Source organism: Bufo bufo, chromosome 8 (genome assembly GCF_905171765.1).
Source record: "Bufo bufo chromosome 8, aBufBuf1.1, whole genome shotgun sequence".
Taxonomy (NCBI): domain Eukaryota; kingdom Metazoa; phylum Chordata; class Amphibia; order Anura; family Bufonidae; genus Bufo; species Bufo bufo.
In genome coordinates, this window is record NC_053396.1 from 208,263,231 (window position 1) to 208,283,481 (window position 20,251).

At 45.1% G+C, this 20,251-nt stretch overlaps 1 protein-coding gene across 2 annotated transcripts in view; it reads right to left on the bottom strand.

Moving 5' to 3' along the window:
* Positions 1-20,251, bottom strand: part of LOC120977446 (H-2 class I histocompatibility antigen, Q9 alpha chain-like) — a 67,393-nt gene that overhangs the window by 29,483 nt on the left and 17,659 nt on the right. For both annotated transcript variants that reach the window (XM_040405411.1, XM_040405410.1), the window contains exon 2: positions 14,914-15,174. In XM_040405411.1, coding sequence (XP_040261345.1) covers positions 14,914-15,174 — 261 coding nt within the window. The remainder of the gene's footprint in view (positions 1-14,913; positions 15,175-20,251) is intronic.

A 20,251-nucleotide genomic window follows, 5' to 3' on the forward strand; every position in this document is an offset into this window, starting at 1 on the left:
CGGATCTGTCTCTCCGGTGTCATCTGGAAAAACGGATCCGGTATTTATTTTTTTAACATTTTTAAAGGTCTGCACATACCGGAAGACCGGATCCATTAATACATAATACATTTCAATGGAAATTAATGCTGGATTCGACATTCCGGCAAGTGTTCCGGGATTTTGGCTGGAGAATAAACTGCAGCATGCTGTAGTATTTTCTCTGTCCAAATACCGTAAAGGGACGGAACAGAAGACATCCTGATGCATCCTGAACGGATTGCTCTCCATTCAGAATGCATTAGGACAAACTGATGCGTTTTTTTCCGGTATTGAGCCCCTAGGACGGAACTCAATACCGGAAAACTTTAACGCTAGTGTGAAAGTACCCTAACATGGACTAGTGTTCAGTGTCGGGAGCCCGCACCTCCGCTATACCTGCTCAGCTTTCCCCAGCAGCCGTAGAACAGCGGGGGCGGGCCAGAGCGGAGCCAATCAGAGAGAGGCCGGGAGGAGCCATGGCAACTGCACAGAAGAGCAGGTAAAGGCTGAGGCAGGGGCTGCTGGGAGGGAAATGTGGGGCAGGAGGGGGCGGAGCCTGGGAGCGGACAGTACTCCGACCATGTAGGCTGTGCTGTACAACATCTGTATACACTGACCCTGCACCCTGTATACACAGTGCTGTACATCTGTATACACTGACCCTGCACCCTGTATACACAGTGCTGTACCCATATACCTATATACACTGACCCTGTATACACAGTGCTGTACCCCATATACCTATATATACTGACCCTGCACCCTGTATACAGTGCTGTACATCTGTATACACTGACCCTGCACCCTGTATACACAGTGCTGTACCCCATATACCTATATATACTGACCCTGCACCCTGTATACACAGTGCTGTACCCCATATACCTATATATACTGACCCTGCACCCTGTATACACAGTGCTGTACCCCATATACCTATATATACTGACCCTGCACCCTGTATACACAGTGCTGTACCCCATATACCTATATATACTGACCCTGCACCCTGTATACACAGTGCTGTACCCCATATACCTATATACACTGACCCTGTATACACAGTGCTGTACCCCATATACCTATATATACTGACCCTGCACCCTGTATTCACAGTGCTGTACATCTGTATACACTGACCCTGCACCCTGTATACACAGTGCTGTACCCTATACCTATATATACACTGACCCTGCACCCTGTATACACAGTGCTGTACCCCACATACCTATATATACTGACCCTGCACCCTGTATACACAGTGCTGTACATCTGTATACACTGACCCTGCACCCTGTATACACAGTGCTGTACCCTATACCTATATATACACTGACCCTGCACCCTGTATACACAGTGCTGTACCCCATATACCTATATATACTGACCCTGCACCCTGTATACACAGTGCTGTACCCCATATACCTATATATACTGACCCTGCACCCTGTATACACAGTGCTGTACATCTGTATACACTGACCCTGCACCCTGTATACACAGTGCTGTACATCTGTATACACTGACCCTGCACCCTGTATACACAGTGCTGTACCCATATACCTATATATACTGACCCTGCACCCTGTATACACAGTGCTGTACCCCACATACCTATATATACTGACCCTGCACCCTGTATACACAGTGCTGTACCCTATATACCTATATATACTGACCCTGCACCCTGTATACACAGTGCGGTACCCTATATACCTACATATACTGACCCTGCACCCTGTATACACAGTGCTGTACCCTATATACCTATATATACTGACCCTGCACCCTGTATACACAGTGCGGTACCCTATATACCTACATATACTGACCCTGCACCCTGTATACACAGTGCTGTACCCCATATACCTATATATACTGACCCTGCACCCAGTATACAGTGCTGTACCCCATATACCTATATACACTGACCCTGCACCCAGTAAACACAGTGCTGTACACCATATACCTATATATACTGACCCTGCACCCTGTATACACAGTGCTGTACCCATATACCTATATATACTGACCCTGCACCCTGTATACACAGTGCTGTACCCCATATACCTACATATACTGACCCTGCACCCTGTATACACAGTGCTGTACCCCATATACCTACATATACTGACCATGCACCCTGTATACACAGTGCTGTACCCCACATACCTATATATACTGACCCTGCACCCTGTATACACAGTGCTGTACCCCATATACCTATATATACTGACCCTGCACCCAGTATACAGTGCTGTACCCCATATACCTATATACACTGACCCTGCACCCAGTAAACACAGTGCTGTACCCCATATACCTATATATACTGACCATGCACCCTGTATACACAGTGCTGTACCCCATATACCTATATATACTGACCCTGCACCCAGTATACAGTGCTGTACCCCATATACCTATATATACTGACCCTGCACCCAGTATACACAGTGCTGTACCCCATATACCTATATACACTGACCCTGCACCCAGTAAACACAGTGCTGTACCCCATATACCTATATATACTGACCCTGCACCCTGTATACACAGTGCTGTACCCCATATACCTATATATATATATATATATATACACACACACACACATACACTGACCCTGCACCCAGTATACACAGTGCTGTACCCATATACCTATATATACTGACCCTGCACCCTGTATACACAGTGCTGTACCCCATATACACTGACCCTGCACCCAGTATACAGTGCTGTACCCCATATACCTATATACACTGACCCTGCACCCAGTAAACACAATGCTGTACCCCATATACCTACATACAGTGCTGCCCATAATTATTCATACCTCTGGCAAATTTTGACTTAAAGCGAACCTGTCACCATGATTTTGCGCATAGAGCTGAGAACATGGGCTGCTAGATGGCCACTAGCACATCTGCAATACCCAGTCCCCATAGCTCTGTGTGCTTTTATTGTGTTAAAAAAACGTTTTGAGTGATATGCAAATGACCTGATATGAGTCCTGTAGCCGGAGATGAGTCAAGCGTCAAGGAGCCCAGCACCGCCCCGCGTCCTCCGAATCTCCTCCTTGCCGGCTGACGTCACAGAGCTGGAGCGCCGAAATCTCGCGATGCGAAAGCTAGCGCATGCGCAGTGTCGGCATCATGTTCATTCCCTGTGCTGGCATCAGCACAGGGAACGAACTACGCATGCGCTAGCTCGCGCATCGCGAGATTTCGGCGCTCCAGCTCTGTGACGTCAGCCGGCAAGGAGGAGATTCGGAGGACGCGGGGCGGTGCTGGGCTCCTTGACGCTTGACTCATCTCCGGCTACAGGACTCATATCAGGTCATTTGCATATCACTCAAAACGTTTTTTTAACACAATAAAAGCACACAGAGCTATGGGGACTGGGTATTGCAGATGTGCTAGTGGCCATCTAGCAGCCCATGTTCTCAGCTCTATGCGCAAAATCATGGTGACAGGTTCGCTTTAAAGTTACTTTTATTCAACCAGCAAGTAATTTTTTGACGGGAAATGACATAGGTGTCTCCCAAAAGATAATAAGACGATGTACAAGAGCCATTATTGTGGAAAAAAAGAACATTTCTCAGCTTTTATTTACATTTGAGCAAAAAGTGTCCAGTCCAAAATTATTCATACCCTTCTCAGTAATCAATAGAAAAGCCTTTATTGGCTATTACAGCAATGAAACGCTTCCTATAATTGCAGACCAGCTTTTTGCAGGTCTCCACAGGTATTTTTGCCCATTCATCTTTAGCGATGAGCTCCAAATCGTTAATGTTGTTGTCTGCTAACCATTTCTTCACCACTTTTGCTGTGTGTTTTGGGTCATTGTCATGCTGAAATGTCCACTGGTGCCCAAGGCCAAGGCCATCTGCAGACTGCCTGATGTTGTCGTTGAGAATCCTCATGTATTGCTCTTTGTTCATGGGGCCGTTTACTGTGATTAGGTTCCCTGGTCCATTGGCTGAAAAACACCCCCAAAGCATTAGGTTCCCACCACCATGTTTGACAGTGGGGATGGTGTTCTTTGGGTTAAAGGCTTCTCCTTTTTTACGCCAAATGAAGGAAACATCATTGTGACCAAACAATTCAATTTTTGTTTCATCTGACCATAACACAGAAGACCCCAGAAGTCTTCTTCTTTGTCCAGATGAGCTTTTGCAAAGGCCAAGCGAGCTTTTGTGTGCCTTATGTGAAGAAGCGGAACCCAGCAGTGTGCAGTGTCCGTGGGATTGTCAGCCTTGAGACATTGCCACCAGCAGAGCCCAGATTCACCAGGATGGCCTTGGTGGTGATCCTTGGATTCTTCTTCACCTCTCTAGCTATCCTCCTGGCAGCACAGGTGTCACTTTTGGCTTCCGACCACGTCCTCTGAGATTTTCCACAGTGCGGAACATCTTGTATTTTTTGCTCAAATGTAAATAAAAGCTGAGAAATGTATTTTTTTCCCCCCACAATAATGCCTCTTGTACATCGTCTTATTATCTTTTGGGAGACACCTATGTCATGTCCCGTCAAAAAATTACTTGCTGGTTGAATAAAATTAACTTTAAGTCAAAATTTGCCAGGGGTATGAATAATTATGGGCAGCACTGTATATACTGACCTTTCACCCTGTATACATTGTGCTGTACCCCATATACCTATATATACTGACCTTGCACCCTGTATACATTGTGCTGTACCCCATATACCTATATATATATATATACTGACCCTGCACCCTGTATACATTGTGCTGTACCCCATATACCTATATATATATACTGACCCTGCACCCTGTATACATTGTGCTGTACCCCATATACCTATATATATATATATATACTGACCCTGCACCCTGTATACATTGTGCTGTACCCCATATACCTATATATATATACTGACCCTGCACCCTGTATACATTGTGCTGTACCCCATATACCTATATATATATATATATACTGACCCTGCACCCTGTATACATTGTGCTGTACCCCATATACCTATATATATATACTGACCCTGCACCCTGTATACATTGTGCTGTACCCCATATACCTATATATACACTGACCTTGCACCCTGTATACATTGTGCTGTAGATGCTGGTGAGTTTCCTATCCCAACATTAGGAAAGTGATTTAAAAAATTGGTTCAAAAAAGCTGTCTGGGGGGAAAACTGACTCGAGGAACAGGGTTAGGGCAAAACCAGTAGTAAAGAAACAGTTAAAAATGCATCAAAAACGCAGAGAAACTGCTACTGTGTTTTTTTGCGAGAGGCTGCAGAATACTGCGTTCTGTATTGTCTATAAGCTAAATACGCGGTTAAGTCTCAAATATGACAGACTAGGGCATTATATACAACAATAAAAAAGTACAGGTATGGGTCCAGTACGGATTTTTGAAGTGATCGCTATCCCAGGTGACCTATCAGTTGACTATAACAGTGGGCAGGATACGGCGAAGCAGGTAACCACTGATGAAGGCGTTAACACCCCGAAACGCGTCTGGTGTTTGATATCTGCATATCTGAAGACCCACTTGGAATATCCATGGAGAAAGATTTGTAGCTATGATTTGTCACGCTAAGGCCTCATGCACACAACCGTATTTTTTCACGGTCCGCAAAACGGGGTTCCGTTGGTCCGTGACCGTTTTTTCGTCCGTGGGTCTTCCTTGATTTTTGGAGGATCCACGGACATGAAAAAAAGTCGTTTTGGTGTCCGCCTGGCCGTGCGGAGCCAAACGGATCCGTCCTGAATTACAATGCAAGTCAATGGGGACGGATCCGTTTGACGTTGACACAATATGGTGCAATTTCAAACGGATCCGTCCCCCATTGACTTTCAATGTAAAGTCAGGAGTTAATATACCATAGGATCAGAGTTTTCTCCAATCCGATGTTATATTTTAACTTGAAGCATAGTGATGGGGACGCTTCAAGTTAGAATATCCTACGAACTGTGTACATGACTGCCCCCTGCTGCACCCGATCTCTTACAGGGGGCTGTGATCCGCACAATTAACCCCTCAGGTGCTGCACCTGAGGGGTTAATTGTGCATATCATAGCCCCCTATAAGAGATCAGGGGCTGCCAGGCAGCAGGGGGCAGACCCCCCTCCCTCCCCAGTTTGAATATCATTGGTGGCCAGTGTGCGGCCCCCACCCCCGGCCCCCCCTCCCTCCCTCCCTCTATTGTATTATCATTGGTGTCCAGTGTGCGGCCTCCCCCAGCCCCCCTCCCTCCCTTTATTGTATTATCATTGGTGGCCAGTGTGCGCCCCCTCCCTCCCGCCCTCTATTGTAATATCATTGGTGGCCAGTGTGCGGCCTCCCCTCCCCCCCCCCCCCCCGATCATTGGTGGCAGCGGAGAGTTCCGATCGGAGTCCCAGTTTAATCGCTGGGGCTCCGATCGGTAACCATGGCAACCAGGACGCTACTGCAGGCCTGGTTGCCATAGTTACTTAGCAATATTACACTATTAGAAGCATCATACTTACCTGCTGCGCTGTCTGTGACCGGCCGGGAGCTCCTTCTACTGGTAAGTGACAGGTCTGTGCGGCGCATTGCTTAATGATCTGTCACTTACCAGTTGGTTCTTTTACCTATATAAAAGAACCAATTGATAGGCATAGGGAATTATGGAAGGGGGCGCAGAAAGAGTTGAATGATAGGTTATTACTTAATGCCAGGAACAAACAGTTCTTCCAAAAACAAAGGTATTATGAGGAAGGAGAGAAGACAGGAAGGATGCTAGCTTTGATTTCAAGGGCTCAACGTCCATCTAATTATATAGCAGCTCTCAGGGATTCAGCTGGAGATCTATGCAATACTCAGGAGCGAATACTGGAGATTATGAAGGGATTTTACTCTGATCTGTATGTATCTCGTTTATCCGCTTCTGATGAAGAGATGGACTCCTTCCTTGAGGGATTGCATATGCCTACACTCACATCGGATCAGCTCGTTAAGTTAGACTCCCCTATAACGATCACTGAGATGGAATTGGCACTGTCAAATATGTCTAATAATAAAGCCCCCGGAGGAGACGGCTTGCCGGTAGAGATTTACAGACGTTTTGCCTCAGTCATGCTACCACAGTTATTGGAGGTTTTTAAGGAGGCGATGACACAGAAAAGATTACCTTCTAGTATGACTGAGGCAACAATTGTGGTTCTCCCAAAGCCGGGAAAACATGTTTTGGAGGCTGAATCATATAGACCAATCTCATTACTTCAGGTAGACATTAAAATACTGGCAAAAGTTCTAGCGAATCGTTTGAACTCTATTATAGCTAATCTTATTCACCCTGATCAGGCTGGGTTTATGCCGAATATGTCTACGGCGGTCAACATCAGGCGCCTATACCTAAATATCCAAAGCCAGAGACACACTTCGGAGGCGGCGGTCGCATCTCTAGATGCGGCCAAAGCCTTTGATAGTGTAGAATGGAGATATCTGTGGAAGGTATTAAAGAAGTTAGGGTTTGGCCAGTCCTTTATAGGGTGGATCCAGCTCTTATACAATAAACCATCAGCTAGGATTCGGGTAAATGGAGATTTGTCTGACAGCTTCACACTTCATAGAGGGACGAGGCAGGGTTGTCCTCTGTCACCTCTGCTATTTGCGATAGCAATTGAGCCTCTAGCGGAAGCCATTAGATCTTCGGTAGGGATAAAGGGCTTCACATATGGTTCACTAGAAGAGAAAGTAGCACTGTACGCTGATGATCTGTTATTATTTATGGATAATTGGAGGGAAGCTCTCCCGGTGGCAATGGAAGTGATCAATGGGTTTGGGAAAATGTCAGGCTTATGCATTAATTGGATTAAGTCTGTGCTGATGCCATTGAAGGAAGAGGTCACTAATATCAGTTCATGTGTAGAAGGCTTACAGGTTGTCCAATCTTTCAAATATCTGGGTATTCAGGTTTCACATAGTGAGCTAGATTTTGAGAGATTGAACATTACCCCTCTGCTTCAAAAGTTTAGACAGAAAGTTAATGCTTGGACAAAACTAACATTATCGATTATAGGCAGAACGAATCTGATAAAAATGATACTGATGCCTCAACTTCTCTATGTGCTACATAATGCCCCCATATGGCTTCCTCTTAGGATCTTCTATGTAGTTAATGCAATATTCAGGGACCTTATCTGGAAGAAAGGTGTGCCTCGCATTAAATTGGAAACTCTATGCAGGCCAAAGACTGGGGGAGGTCTGGGGGTTCCTGATCCAAGGGGGTATTATCTGGCGGCACAATTGCAGCATATGAGAGGATGGGAGTCGACGGATAACTTGGGTACAGCCAGCAAAATCATTCAGTCATTGGTGAGATGTCAAAACCTAAGATCTGCTCTGGAGGAGGGTACTTTTCATGAGAAGGGCAAGGCATTCCGGACACTCCATGCCATTCACAATACATGGTGGAAGGCCAGAGAAATAATAGGTATTCGAGGCTACTCAGACATCACTCCTATTTGGCCGAATTTTATGTATACTGAAGTAAACAAGGTTAGTGGGGTAAAAGTATGGAATGCTTTGGGACTGAAATATATGGGTCAATTGTTTGATAATAATATACTTAAAGAATTCTCAAGTCTGCAGCAGGATTTTGGGCTGCAGAAGTCCCAATTCTATCTATATCTGCAACTTAGACACGCGCTACGTGCTCAGGACCAGATGGTAGCGGTAAGCCCTGCGCAGAAGAATTCAGTATTGGACCTGGTGAAATCTAGTGGAGGTACAAAAGGAGTGATATCTCTAAATTACTCATGTCTTATGGAGGCGCAATTTAAGAAGCAGCAATTTCAGTTGTATGATAAGTGGAAGAGGGATGCCCCTGACTTAACGGAGGAACAATGGGATACTGTCCTGGAGGATTTCACTCAGGTTGCGGTGAGTGAGGCTCAAAGGGTGTCTCAACTCTTGTTATTACACAGAGTATATAAAACTCCTGTCATGATGAAAAAAATGGGATACAGAAGTGATGATTGTTGCCCGAGGTGTGATGTAGCGAATGCAGATCTCATTCACTTGATGTGGAATTGCCCTAGACTGAGAAGATACTGGTTAGGGGTAGTTGAACTGGTGAAAACAGTTTTTGATGTTGAGCTCAGTATGACAGTGACGGAGTGTATGTTAGGATGTGTGAATATACCAAATTCAATGTCTGAGAAAAGATTGGCTGTCATTAGGGTATTGTATCAGGCTAGGAAGGTAATAGCATTTCACTGGTTAAGTAGACAACCGCCATCAGTGAACGAACTGGAAAAAAAAATACACGTGCTGATTAGTCTTGAAAATGATGTATATCAAAAAAGGAACTGTTTAAAAAAGTTCGAAAAGATATGGTCACTATGGATTCAACACTATAATCTGCAATTGTAATGGAATGAGAGAGCGAGTGAGTGAATGAGTGAGGTATAGGAATGAATGGAAGGGGGGGCGGAGAGAATACGTAAGATAGCTAACTTTAAGGGTCTCGGAAATAGGAGGGTCTCTTGTATACTTATACATGTCTGATTACTCATTTAGAATGTACCACATTGCACACAGCTGCACGGTTCCGAGTTAAGATATTGAGATAATGTAAAACTAAGGCAATGATTTGTCAGATATTATGATGTGATGTCTTATACTTGCTATGGTCCCATGGGGTATGTTGGGGGAGGGGGAATCGGGGGGACAGTGTTCTGTCTTTTGTTAAAATGGAAAATCTTTAATAAAAAGAATCTGATTAAAAAAAAGGTGAAATAAGGCTGTGTCCTGAAGGGGTTAAATAAAATTCATGTTAATCAGAATAAAAATAAGGATGAAAAATATAAAATTCACTGTATATGTAAAAAACATATACAGATATATAATTTATACCTATAAACTGCTCTGCAGCAATATTGATAAATGTGCTTCATTTTCTCCTTTCTCCAGGATCCTCCTTTTCTGTAGAGAACTGACTAGAATGGAGTCTCTATGAGCAGGTCCTGCCAGCAGCTCCATTCTAGTCCTGTCAGCAGTGATCTGTCTAGATTGCAGTTGTTCCTGGTAGATCCTGCCTCCAACTCAACTCACTAGTGACGTGTCTAGAATGGAGTTGCTGTAGGGTGGACCTGCCAGGAGCAACTCTAATATAGCTGCAACCCTAATGATGGGGATCGGGGAGGAGGCGGGGGAGGCTCAGGCTTCGAATGTCTCCTGACCCTGTGACATCAGGAGGTCCTTACAGCGCGAGGGATTTATTACCTCATTATAATCTGCCCTGTGCTGACTATTCTCTAGAAGGACCTTAATAACATCACAGTCACATGATAATCGTGGCCAATGAAAAAAGGACACAAGTCACATGACTGTGATGTCATGAAGTTCCTTCCGACCGCCAGTGGCCCCGCCCACAAGGTAACTTGTTCTGTTCTCAGTGAGACCTGTTTCTACCACCACAGGGGGCGCTGTGACTGACAGGTGACTAGGAAGGAAGGGGTTATGTGAGGCTGGTATTATAGGCGGCTGTGAGGACTGTATTAGTACAGGGACATGTCCGGCAGACATTATAGGGGCCCCGGCAGAGGATGACGTGTGGCTGGGTCCAGCACTGGACGCCTCGGGCTGGGACATGTGGATCTAGCGCTGGGAATTCATTTCTAATGGCTGCACAGGTAAGGCCTAGTTCACACGTCGGTGTTCGGTCAGTGATTTTGAGCCAAATCCAGGTATAGATCTTTCCATAAGGGAGCATTCACATGACCGTAGTGTTTTGCGAATCCGCAAAACACGTATACCGGCCGTGTGCGTTCTGCAATTTGCAGACCACACAGGACCACAACTATAATAGAAAATGCTCTCTCTTTTTTTGCAGGGCCGCGGAACGGCACCACGGATGCGGACAGCACACGGTGTGTTGTCCACATCTTTTGCGGCCCCATTGAAATAAATGGGTCTGCACCCATGCGGACTCATTCATACGGCCGGCTGAATGAGCCCTTATAGCTTATGTCTGTGGAGGCTTCGCTCCTGGTTTTGGCTCCCAACAACTGAAGTGTGAATTCAGCCTAACGCACTGCTCCCCGGACTGAGATCTCCCTGCTGGTAACAATCCGGCGTGGTCTGACACGTTAGCGCGCCCTCACACACGGCAGATTTTGTGACAGAAAATTCTGCAACTGAAAATCAGTTTCATTCACCTTAATGGAACTTGCAGAAATCCATTGCTCGCCGCCCCCATTTAAATGAATGGAACTGATTTTAAGTCGCAGAATTTTCTGTCACAAAATCTGCCGTGTGTGAGGGCGCCCTTATCTGACACCTGCTCCCTCCTCACATACTGATCAGTGCTGCATCCTCTTCTGGTTATTCACTGCAGAGCAGCGCTCCCGGCTGTGCAGGATGAGATAAGCCAGCACTCCCCATATTACCTCTCGTGCAAGGACCCGGTCCAGTCCGTAATATGATCCAGGAAAACAACGAAAAGTGTCCAGCACTGAGACGAATAAAAAGTCTTCAATCTTTATTCCATAAATTTAAACAAATCCAATTTTTCACATGGACAGCGGTAACGTCACCAACGCGAGATCTTAATCATGGTATGGGTAAAATGCAAGTATAGAACTCTTATATACCTGGAATGAAAGTGGCTCCACCAACCAGGTTGGAAATGCCATCACCACACATGTGGTTGTAATATCAGCCATTCCTTGCATTTAACCCCTGCTGTTCACAGTTACACATAAAAACAACATCATATAAAATAAATGCGCAGCAGAACATCTGACACCCAGTTGCGTATGTTTATAAACTTTGAGGCAAATCCAAACATGCACAACTCAATATAAAAAGGAAATTGCTCTTTATAAACGGGGATGGTACATGAGCGTATATAAACATGCATAGCTATGGGAAATGACATTATTTCTCTGGCTCAGGCATCGCGAGATTACCGCACTGTAACTGTGTGAGCACGGAGGAGACTCCTGGATGCAGGCGGTGCTGGGCTCCTTCACAGGGGCGGTGCTGGGCTCGTTAACCGTAAGTAACCGCGCCTTGGGCACCTTAGGGTACTTTCACACTTGCGGCAGGACGGATCCGACATGCTGTTCACCATGTCGGATCTGTCCTGCCGCCGCTCCGTCCCCATTGACTATAATGCCGATGGGGCGGAGCTCCGGCACAGCACGGCGGTGCACGGCGAATGCCGCTGGACTAAAAAGTCGGACATGCATTATAGTCAATGGGGACGGAGCGGCGGCACGGCGAAATAGCGGCAGGACGGATCCGACATGGTGAACAGCATGTCGGATCTGTCCTGCCGCAAGTGTGAAAGTAGCCTTACTTGGCTAATTTACACATCTATAAAATAATTTTTTAAACAAAATAAAACCACACAGAGCTATGGGACAGGAATATTGCGGACATGCTAGCGGAGAACTATCCATGCATGTCCGCATCTCTATAGGGTAAAACTAGGTGACAGATTCCCTTTAAGTCCCTGACCCCTGACTTTCAGTCCCACCCGCCTCTGACTTTACTCATCAATCAGGTGTTGTAACAAAAATCCTTACTTCGTGAAAATACCTTACCCTTCGTGACTTCCGGGGTGTGCACCTCAGCGCAAGTGCATTACCACAGGTAAGGTAAAATTACAGGGAGAGCAGACTCACAGACACCGCGTGTGCGTGCAGCATATTGGGGGGCATAACCCCCTTGTGAGGGTAAGGAGAATTCACAATCCGCGCGTGCGCAGTGTGAGGATAAGGAGAAAAGACCGTCAGATCTCGTTACCGCTGAGGGCGCACGCGCGGTGTCTGTGAGTCAGTGCTCCCTATAATTTTACCTTACCCGTGCCGTGGAATGTGCGCTTGCGCTGAGGACCACCCCCCCGAAAGTTGAGGCGCACAATCCCGTAAGTCACGAGGGGTAAGGTATTTTCACAAGTAAGGATTTTTGTTAGAACAGGTGTTCTAACAAAAATCCTTACTTTGTGAAAACAGCTCTCCCCCCCCACCTGATGCGCTACGTCGTGCGTACGTTTATGGAGCCTCAGCCTGCCCTGGAGGACCTCACCCGTACCACGCTAAGCCCACCTGCCATCGGTAGGCCAGTTGCCCGCTGTATAATGTGCCCTGTATTATGCTGCCACTGTTACTGCCGCATTGCCAGAGTGTCCCAGGCCTTTGCACATTGCTATACACATGGGAGTATGTGCTAAGCATTGCACCCTAGTGTCTGTAGTATAGACACTATGATGTAATGCTCTTCCCAGTCTGCACATACCCCCATGTGTATAGCAGGAGTGCACATACTAGGGTATACAGACTAGTTTTATTGAAATGTAAATAAGCCCCTCCCTCAATAAAAATTTGTCCCCCTTTTCCTATTGTATTTTTATATAATTAATGTAATTTTTATAATTATGTAACTCCTAAAATTGTACATAATTTTTCAAGTAAAATCATATAAACCCCTTTTTTGTCATTTTGGTGTTTTTTTCCGATTAGTCAAGAAAATTATCGACAACTAATCGATAATTCAAATAATCGCTAGCTGCAGCCCTTTACTGGGGACACTCAAACTCCAGGCTACAGTATAGTATTCATAATAGTGTATACTGTGTAGTGTGTATATCAGCGTATACAGTGTAGTGTGTATATCAGTGTATACGGTGTAGTGTGTATATCAGTGTATACGGTGTAGTGTGTATATCAGTGTATACTGTGTAGTGTGTATATCAGTGTATACGGTGTAGTGTGTATATCAGTGTATACGGTGTAGTGTGTATATCAGTGTATACGGTGTAGTGTGTATATCAGTGTATACGGTGTAGTGTATATATCAGTGTATACGGTGTAGTGTGTATATCAGTGTATACTGTGTAGTGTGTATATCAGTGTATACGGTGTAGTGTGTATATCAGTGTATACGGTGTAGTGTGTATATCAGTGTATACGGTGTAGTGTGTATATCAGTGTATACGGTGTAGTGTGTATATCAGTGTATACGGTGTAGTGTGTATATCGGTGTATACGGTGTAGTGTGTATATCGGTGTATACGGTGTAGTGTGTATATCGGTGTATACGGTGTAGTGTGTATATCGGTGTATACTGTGTAGTGTGTATATCAGTGTATACGGTGTAGTGTATATATCAGTGTATACGGTGTAGTGTGTATATCAGTGTATACAGTGTAGTGTGTATATCAGTGTATACGGTGTAGTGTGTATATCGGTGTATACGGTGTAGTGTGTATATCGGTGTATACGGTGTAGTGTGTATATCGGTGTATACGGTGTAGTGTGTATATCGGTGTATACTGTGTAGTGTGTATATCGGTGTATACGGTGTAGTGTGTATATCGGTGTATACTGTGTAGTGTGTATATCAGTGTATACGGTGTAGTGTGTATATCAGTGTATACGGTGTAGTGTGTATATCAGTGTATACGGTGTAGTGTGTATATCAGTGTATACGGTGTAGTGTGTATATCGGTGTATACGGTGTAGTGTGTATATCGGTGTATACGGTGTAGTGTGTATATCAGTGTATACGGTGTAGTGTGTATACGGTGTAGTGTGTATATCAGTGTATACGGTGTAGTGTGTATATCAGTGTATACGGTGTAGTGTGTATATCAGTGTATACGGTGTAGTGTGTATATCAGTGTATACGGTGTAGTGTGTATATCGGTGTATACGGTGTAGTGTGTATATCGGTGTATACGGTGTAGTGTGTATATCGGTGTATACGGTGTAGTGTGTATATCAGTGTATACGGTGTAATGTGTATATCAGTGTATACGGTGTAGTGTGTATATCAGTGTATACGGTGTAGTGTGTATACAGTGTAGTGTGTATATCAGTGTATACGGTGTAGTGTGTATATCGGTGTATACAGTATATTGTCTCTCACCTCCGGTCTGGTTGAAGCGGCTCATTGCTGTCCTCACATTATGTCTGGATACGGCCTCATCTCCTTTAGCGCTCTGTGTCTGTTCCTCCCAGTATCCTGGATCCACCTTTTCCATCCACTTCACCTTCGGTTTCGCTCTTCCGCTCTCTGAGTTATAATTCACGATCTCCCGATTATCCACGTATCCGACTATGGAGAACTCCGGCAGCCTGGACCCCAGAGCTGAGACCGCCGTGTAGTAATATCGCAGAGAGTGACTGTCTGAGAGAGATACAGAGTGTTACATATCACTCATACACTACAGGAGGAGGGCACCATGTATGTACAGCGTGTAGGTGACAGGGTCATGTATGTACAGCGTGTAGGTGACAGGGTCATGTATGTACAGCGTGTAGGTGACAGGTCCATGTATGTACAGCGTGTAGGTGACAGGTCCATGTATGTACAGCGTGTAGGTGACAGGATCATGTATGTACAGCGTGTAGGTGACAGGGTCATGTATGTACAGCCTGTAGGTGTCAGGTTCATGTATGTGCAGCGTGTAGGTGACAGGGTCATGTATGTACAGCGTGTAGGTGACAGGGTCATGTATGTACAGCGTGTAGGTGACAGGTCCATGTATGTACAGCGTGTAGGTGACAGGTCCATGTATGTACAGCGTGTAGGTGACAGGATCATGTATGTACAGCGTGTAGGTGACAGTGTCATGTATGTACAGCGTGTAGGTGACAGGGTCATGTGTGTACAGCGTGTAGGTGACAGGGTCATGTATGTGCAGCGTGTAGGTGACAGGGTCATGTATGTACAGCGTGTAGGTGACAGGGTCATGTATGTGCAGCGTGTAGGTGACAGGGTCATGTATGTACAGTGTGTGGGTGACAGGGTCATGTGTGTACAGCGTGTAGGTGACAGGGTCATGTATGTGTAGGTGACAGGGTCATGTATGTACAGCGTGTAGGTGACAGGGTCATATATGTACAGCGTTAAGGTGACAGGGTCATGTGTGTACAGCGTGTAGGTGACAGGGTCATGTATGTACAGCGTGTAGGGGACAGGGTCATGTATGTGAGATGTAGCATGTCTTCTCCATGTAGTTCTCCTCGTCTCACATGTCTCTTTCCTCCGCAGTCTCCTTTGTCCCGGATATAATGGACGCTCTGCTGTACATTAAACTGATGTTCTATATAATACATTATTCCATATCATACACGCCCCAGCTGCTGCAGAACCTCCTTCTGTACAGTGAGCAGGGACATTCTAGCAGTCACTCTCTTATTGGCTCATCCACAGGTCCGCCTCTGGGGGCGTTACCGATCCTCTGACCCCCGGTCCAGGCCGCTGCCTTCTCCTCTGCAGTCTATGGGAGTTACAGAAAGAGCGGAGCCGGTGACTTACCTGTCACATATATATATATATAGGACACGCTGTGGAGAAACCATGAATGTGTATGATCGAAATAGCCTCTTATGGTTCTCAAAGAGGTTCTGAAGCAGCTGGGGCTATGTACTGTACAGCGCACACTGCACCTGCTGCAGAACCTCTTTGTAAAGTGAAAGCTTTCTATCCATCTGTTAATAATTCACAGGAAGCCTCTGTCGGTCTCATGTCAGTCATTCATTACCCGGAGTCTCTTCTTCATCACAAAGATGTTCTGCAGCAGCTGGGTCTGTATGATATGGCAGAGGTCTGTGAATTATATAGAAGGGGAGGAATGATAGAGGAGATGGGGGAGGGGAGAAAGAAGCTGGAGCCGGGCAGTAGGAGAGCAGAAGGGGGCGCTGTGTCCCCTGTCAGAGGGCAGGAAGTAGCCCCAGTGTCCTGTCACCCGGCGGGCACAGTGTAGGGCACAGTTCAGCATAGTTGGATGTTAAATGTGTCTTCCCTGGCGGGACGGGGGCGTTCCCAGGGGCGGGGCTTATAATGTGCTGCCAGATCACTGCTGACTCCCTGAGGGCGCTTGTAAAAAACACATGTGGTTTGTACAACAACATCCCTGCAGCTGTGTGTGCTTCCAGCAAAGAGAAAGCACAAAAGACCCTTAACCCTTTCCCGACATGTGACATAATAGTACGGACCGGGCACCATAGCCGCAGGGTGCTTGCTGTTTCACACAGCAGACACCCGGGGCTCACATTTGCAGCCGGTGAAAATCACCTCCCTTTCCCCAAAATAAAAATAAACAAATAATAATAAAATAAATAAACATAGCCATTGCCATGTCTGAAAATGCCTGTACTATTAAAATATAATTTTTTTTATCCCATACGGTGAATGGCGTAATGGAAAAAAAAAATATCAAAATGGCTGATTTTTCATTGCATCTTCTCCCCAATAAATTGAATAATACATGAACAAAAAGTCATACACACCCCAAAATCTGTGGTATCACTAAAAAGTACAGATCTCCCCACAAAAAAAAACAAGCAATCGCACAGCTCTGTAGACATAACTATAAAAAAGTTATGGGTGTCAGAATATGGAGATGAAAAGAAAAAGTTATTTTTTTTCAAAGTTATTTTTTTTCCCAGTATTAAAACACAATAAACGCTATACATACAGTCAGGTCCATAAATATTGGGACATCAACACAATTGTAACATTTTTGGCTCTATACACCACCACAATGGATGTGAGATTAAACGAACAAGATGTGCTTTACCTGCAGACTGTCAGCTTTAATTTGAGGGTATTTACATCCAAATCAGGTGAACGGTGCAGGAATTACAACAGTTTGCATATGTGCCTCCTACTTGTTAAGGGACCAAAAGTAATGGGACACTTGGCTTCTCAGCTGTTCCATGGCCAGGTGTGTGTTATTCCCTCATTATCCCAATTACTATGAGCAGATACAAGGTCAGAGGTCATTTCCAGTCTGCTATTTGCATTTGGAATCTGTTGTTGTCAACTCTCAAGATGAGATCCAAAGAGCTGTCACTATCAGTGAAGCAAGCCATCATTAGGCTGAAAAAACAAAGCAAACCCATCAGAGAGATAGCAAAAACATTAGGCGCGGCCAAAACAACTGTTTGGAACATTCTTAAAAAGAAGGAACGCATCGGTGAGCTCAGCAACACCAAAAGACCTGGAAGACCACGGAAAACAACTGTGGTGGATGACCGAAGAATTCTTTCGCTGGTGAAGAAAACACCCTTCACAACAGTTGGCCAGATCAAGAACACTCTCCAGGAGGTAGGTGTATGTGTGTCAAAGTCAACAATCAAGAGAAGACTTCACCAGAGTGAATACAGAGGGTTCACCACAAGATGGAAACCATTGGTGAGCCTCAAAAACAGGAAGGCCAGATTAGAGTTTGCCAAACGACATCTAAAAAAGCCTTCACAGTTCTGGAACAACATCCTATGGACAGATGAGACCAAGATCAACGTGTACCAGAGGGATGGGAAGAGAAGAGTATGGAGAAGGAAAGGAGCTGCTCATGATCCTAAGCATACCACCTCATCAGTGAAGCATGGTGGTGGTAGTGTCATGGCGTGGGCATGTATGGCTGCCAATGGAACTGGTTCTCTTGTATTTATTGATGATGTGACTGCTGACAAAAGCAGCAGGATGAATTCTGAAGTGTTTCAGGCAATATTATCTGCTCATATTCAGCCAAATGCTTCAGAACTCATTGGACGGCGCTTCACAGTGCAGATGGACAATGACCCAAAGCATAACTGCAAAAGCAACCAAAGAGATTTTTAAGGGAAAGAAGTGGAATGTTATGCAATGGCCAAGTCAATCACCGGACCTGAATCCGATTGAGCATTTCACTTGCTGAAGACAAAACTGAGGGGAAAATGCCCCAAGAACAAGCAGGAACTGAAGACAGTTGCAGTAGAGGCCTGGCAGAGCATCACCAGGGATGAAACCCAGCGTCTGGTGATGTCTATGCGTTCCAGACTTCAGGTTGTAATTGACTGCAAAGGATTTGCAACCGAGTATTAAAAAGTGAAAGTTTGATTTATAATTATTATTATTCTGTCCCATTACTTTTGACCCTCTAACAAGTGGGGGGCACATATGCAAACTGTTGTAATTCCTGCACCGTTCACCTGATTTGGATGTAAATACCCACAAATTACAGCTGACAGTCTGCAGGTAAAGCACATCTTGTTTGTTTCATTTCAAATCCATTGTGGTGGTGTATAGAGCCAGAAATGTTAGAACTGTGTCCATGTCCTAATATTTATGGATCTGACTGTATGTGGAATTGCTGCAATCATACTGACCTGGAGAATGAAGGGGACAGGTCAGTTTTACTGCATAGTGAATGCCTTAAAAACTGTGGCAGAATTTTTTATTTTATTTTTTTATCAAAATCCAACCCCCATTAGATCCTATGCCATATTAAATGGTGCCATTAGAGAATACAAATTGTCCCTCAGAAAACAAACCTTCATACGGCTATGTGAACGGAAAAATAAAAAAGTTATGGCTCCAAGAAGGCAGGTAGTAAAAAATTAAAATGCAAAAATTTAAAAAAGAAAGGGTTAATGTAACTCTATTTTGCAATTAATGTAATTCAGTTTTGCTTTCTGTGATTTTCTCTTTTCCCGTTGCTGGAAGAAAACGCACCACAACCGCAGTTATGTTCTTGCAAAAACTGCATGTGTTTTTTTGAATGTGTTTTATTGCTACATCCAAAATGCAGCAGAACCGCGATGTGCGCCAGCGCCCGAAGGCACAGACGTGTGTTGTACGTTTTCTGACACTTCACAGGGAACCTGCCACCCCTTTTATACCGCCCTCCGTGAGGTGCAGATTTCAGCGCTCGGTCAGTTATGTGTTCATGTGCTGCAGGTTGGGGGGACTCGTATCTCATTCCTTACAGCTTGATGTGAGCGCTGACAGTGAGGAGTCCGTCTATTCACAATACGCCGGGTCCTCCGCCCTCCAGGCGCTGATTAACAGCCTGCTCACTATTAGAGTGTATTCACACAACCATATGTATTTTGCAGTCCACAAAACGCAGATCGGCAAAGTACGGATGACGACCATGTGGCATCCGTTTTTTTTTTTTTGTGTGTGTGGACTCATTGAGTTCAATGGGCCTGTGGTCCACATTTGCAGTCAAAAATAGTACATGTTCTATTTTTGCGGAATGGACACAGTTATGGAAGGCCCACGGAACTACCGTACTAATCTCCACTTAGAGACTTTCTCCATCGGGCAGACAAGCCTTCTCCTCAGCTCTGCACAGACTCTACACCTCTGGTCATCACTCCACAGCCACAACTCCCAGTCTCCCTCCTCTCTACCAAGGGACCTGCTGCTCTCACTGGTGATCAGTCCTGGCCCATCACAGGCACAGATCTGGTCTAGAACCTCAGGAACC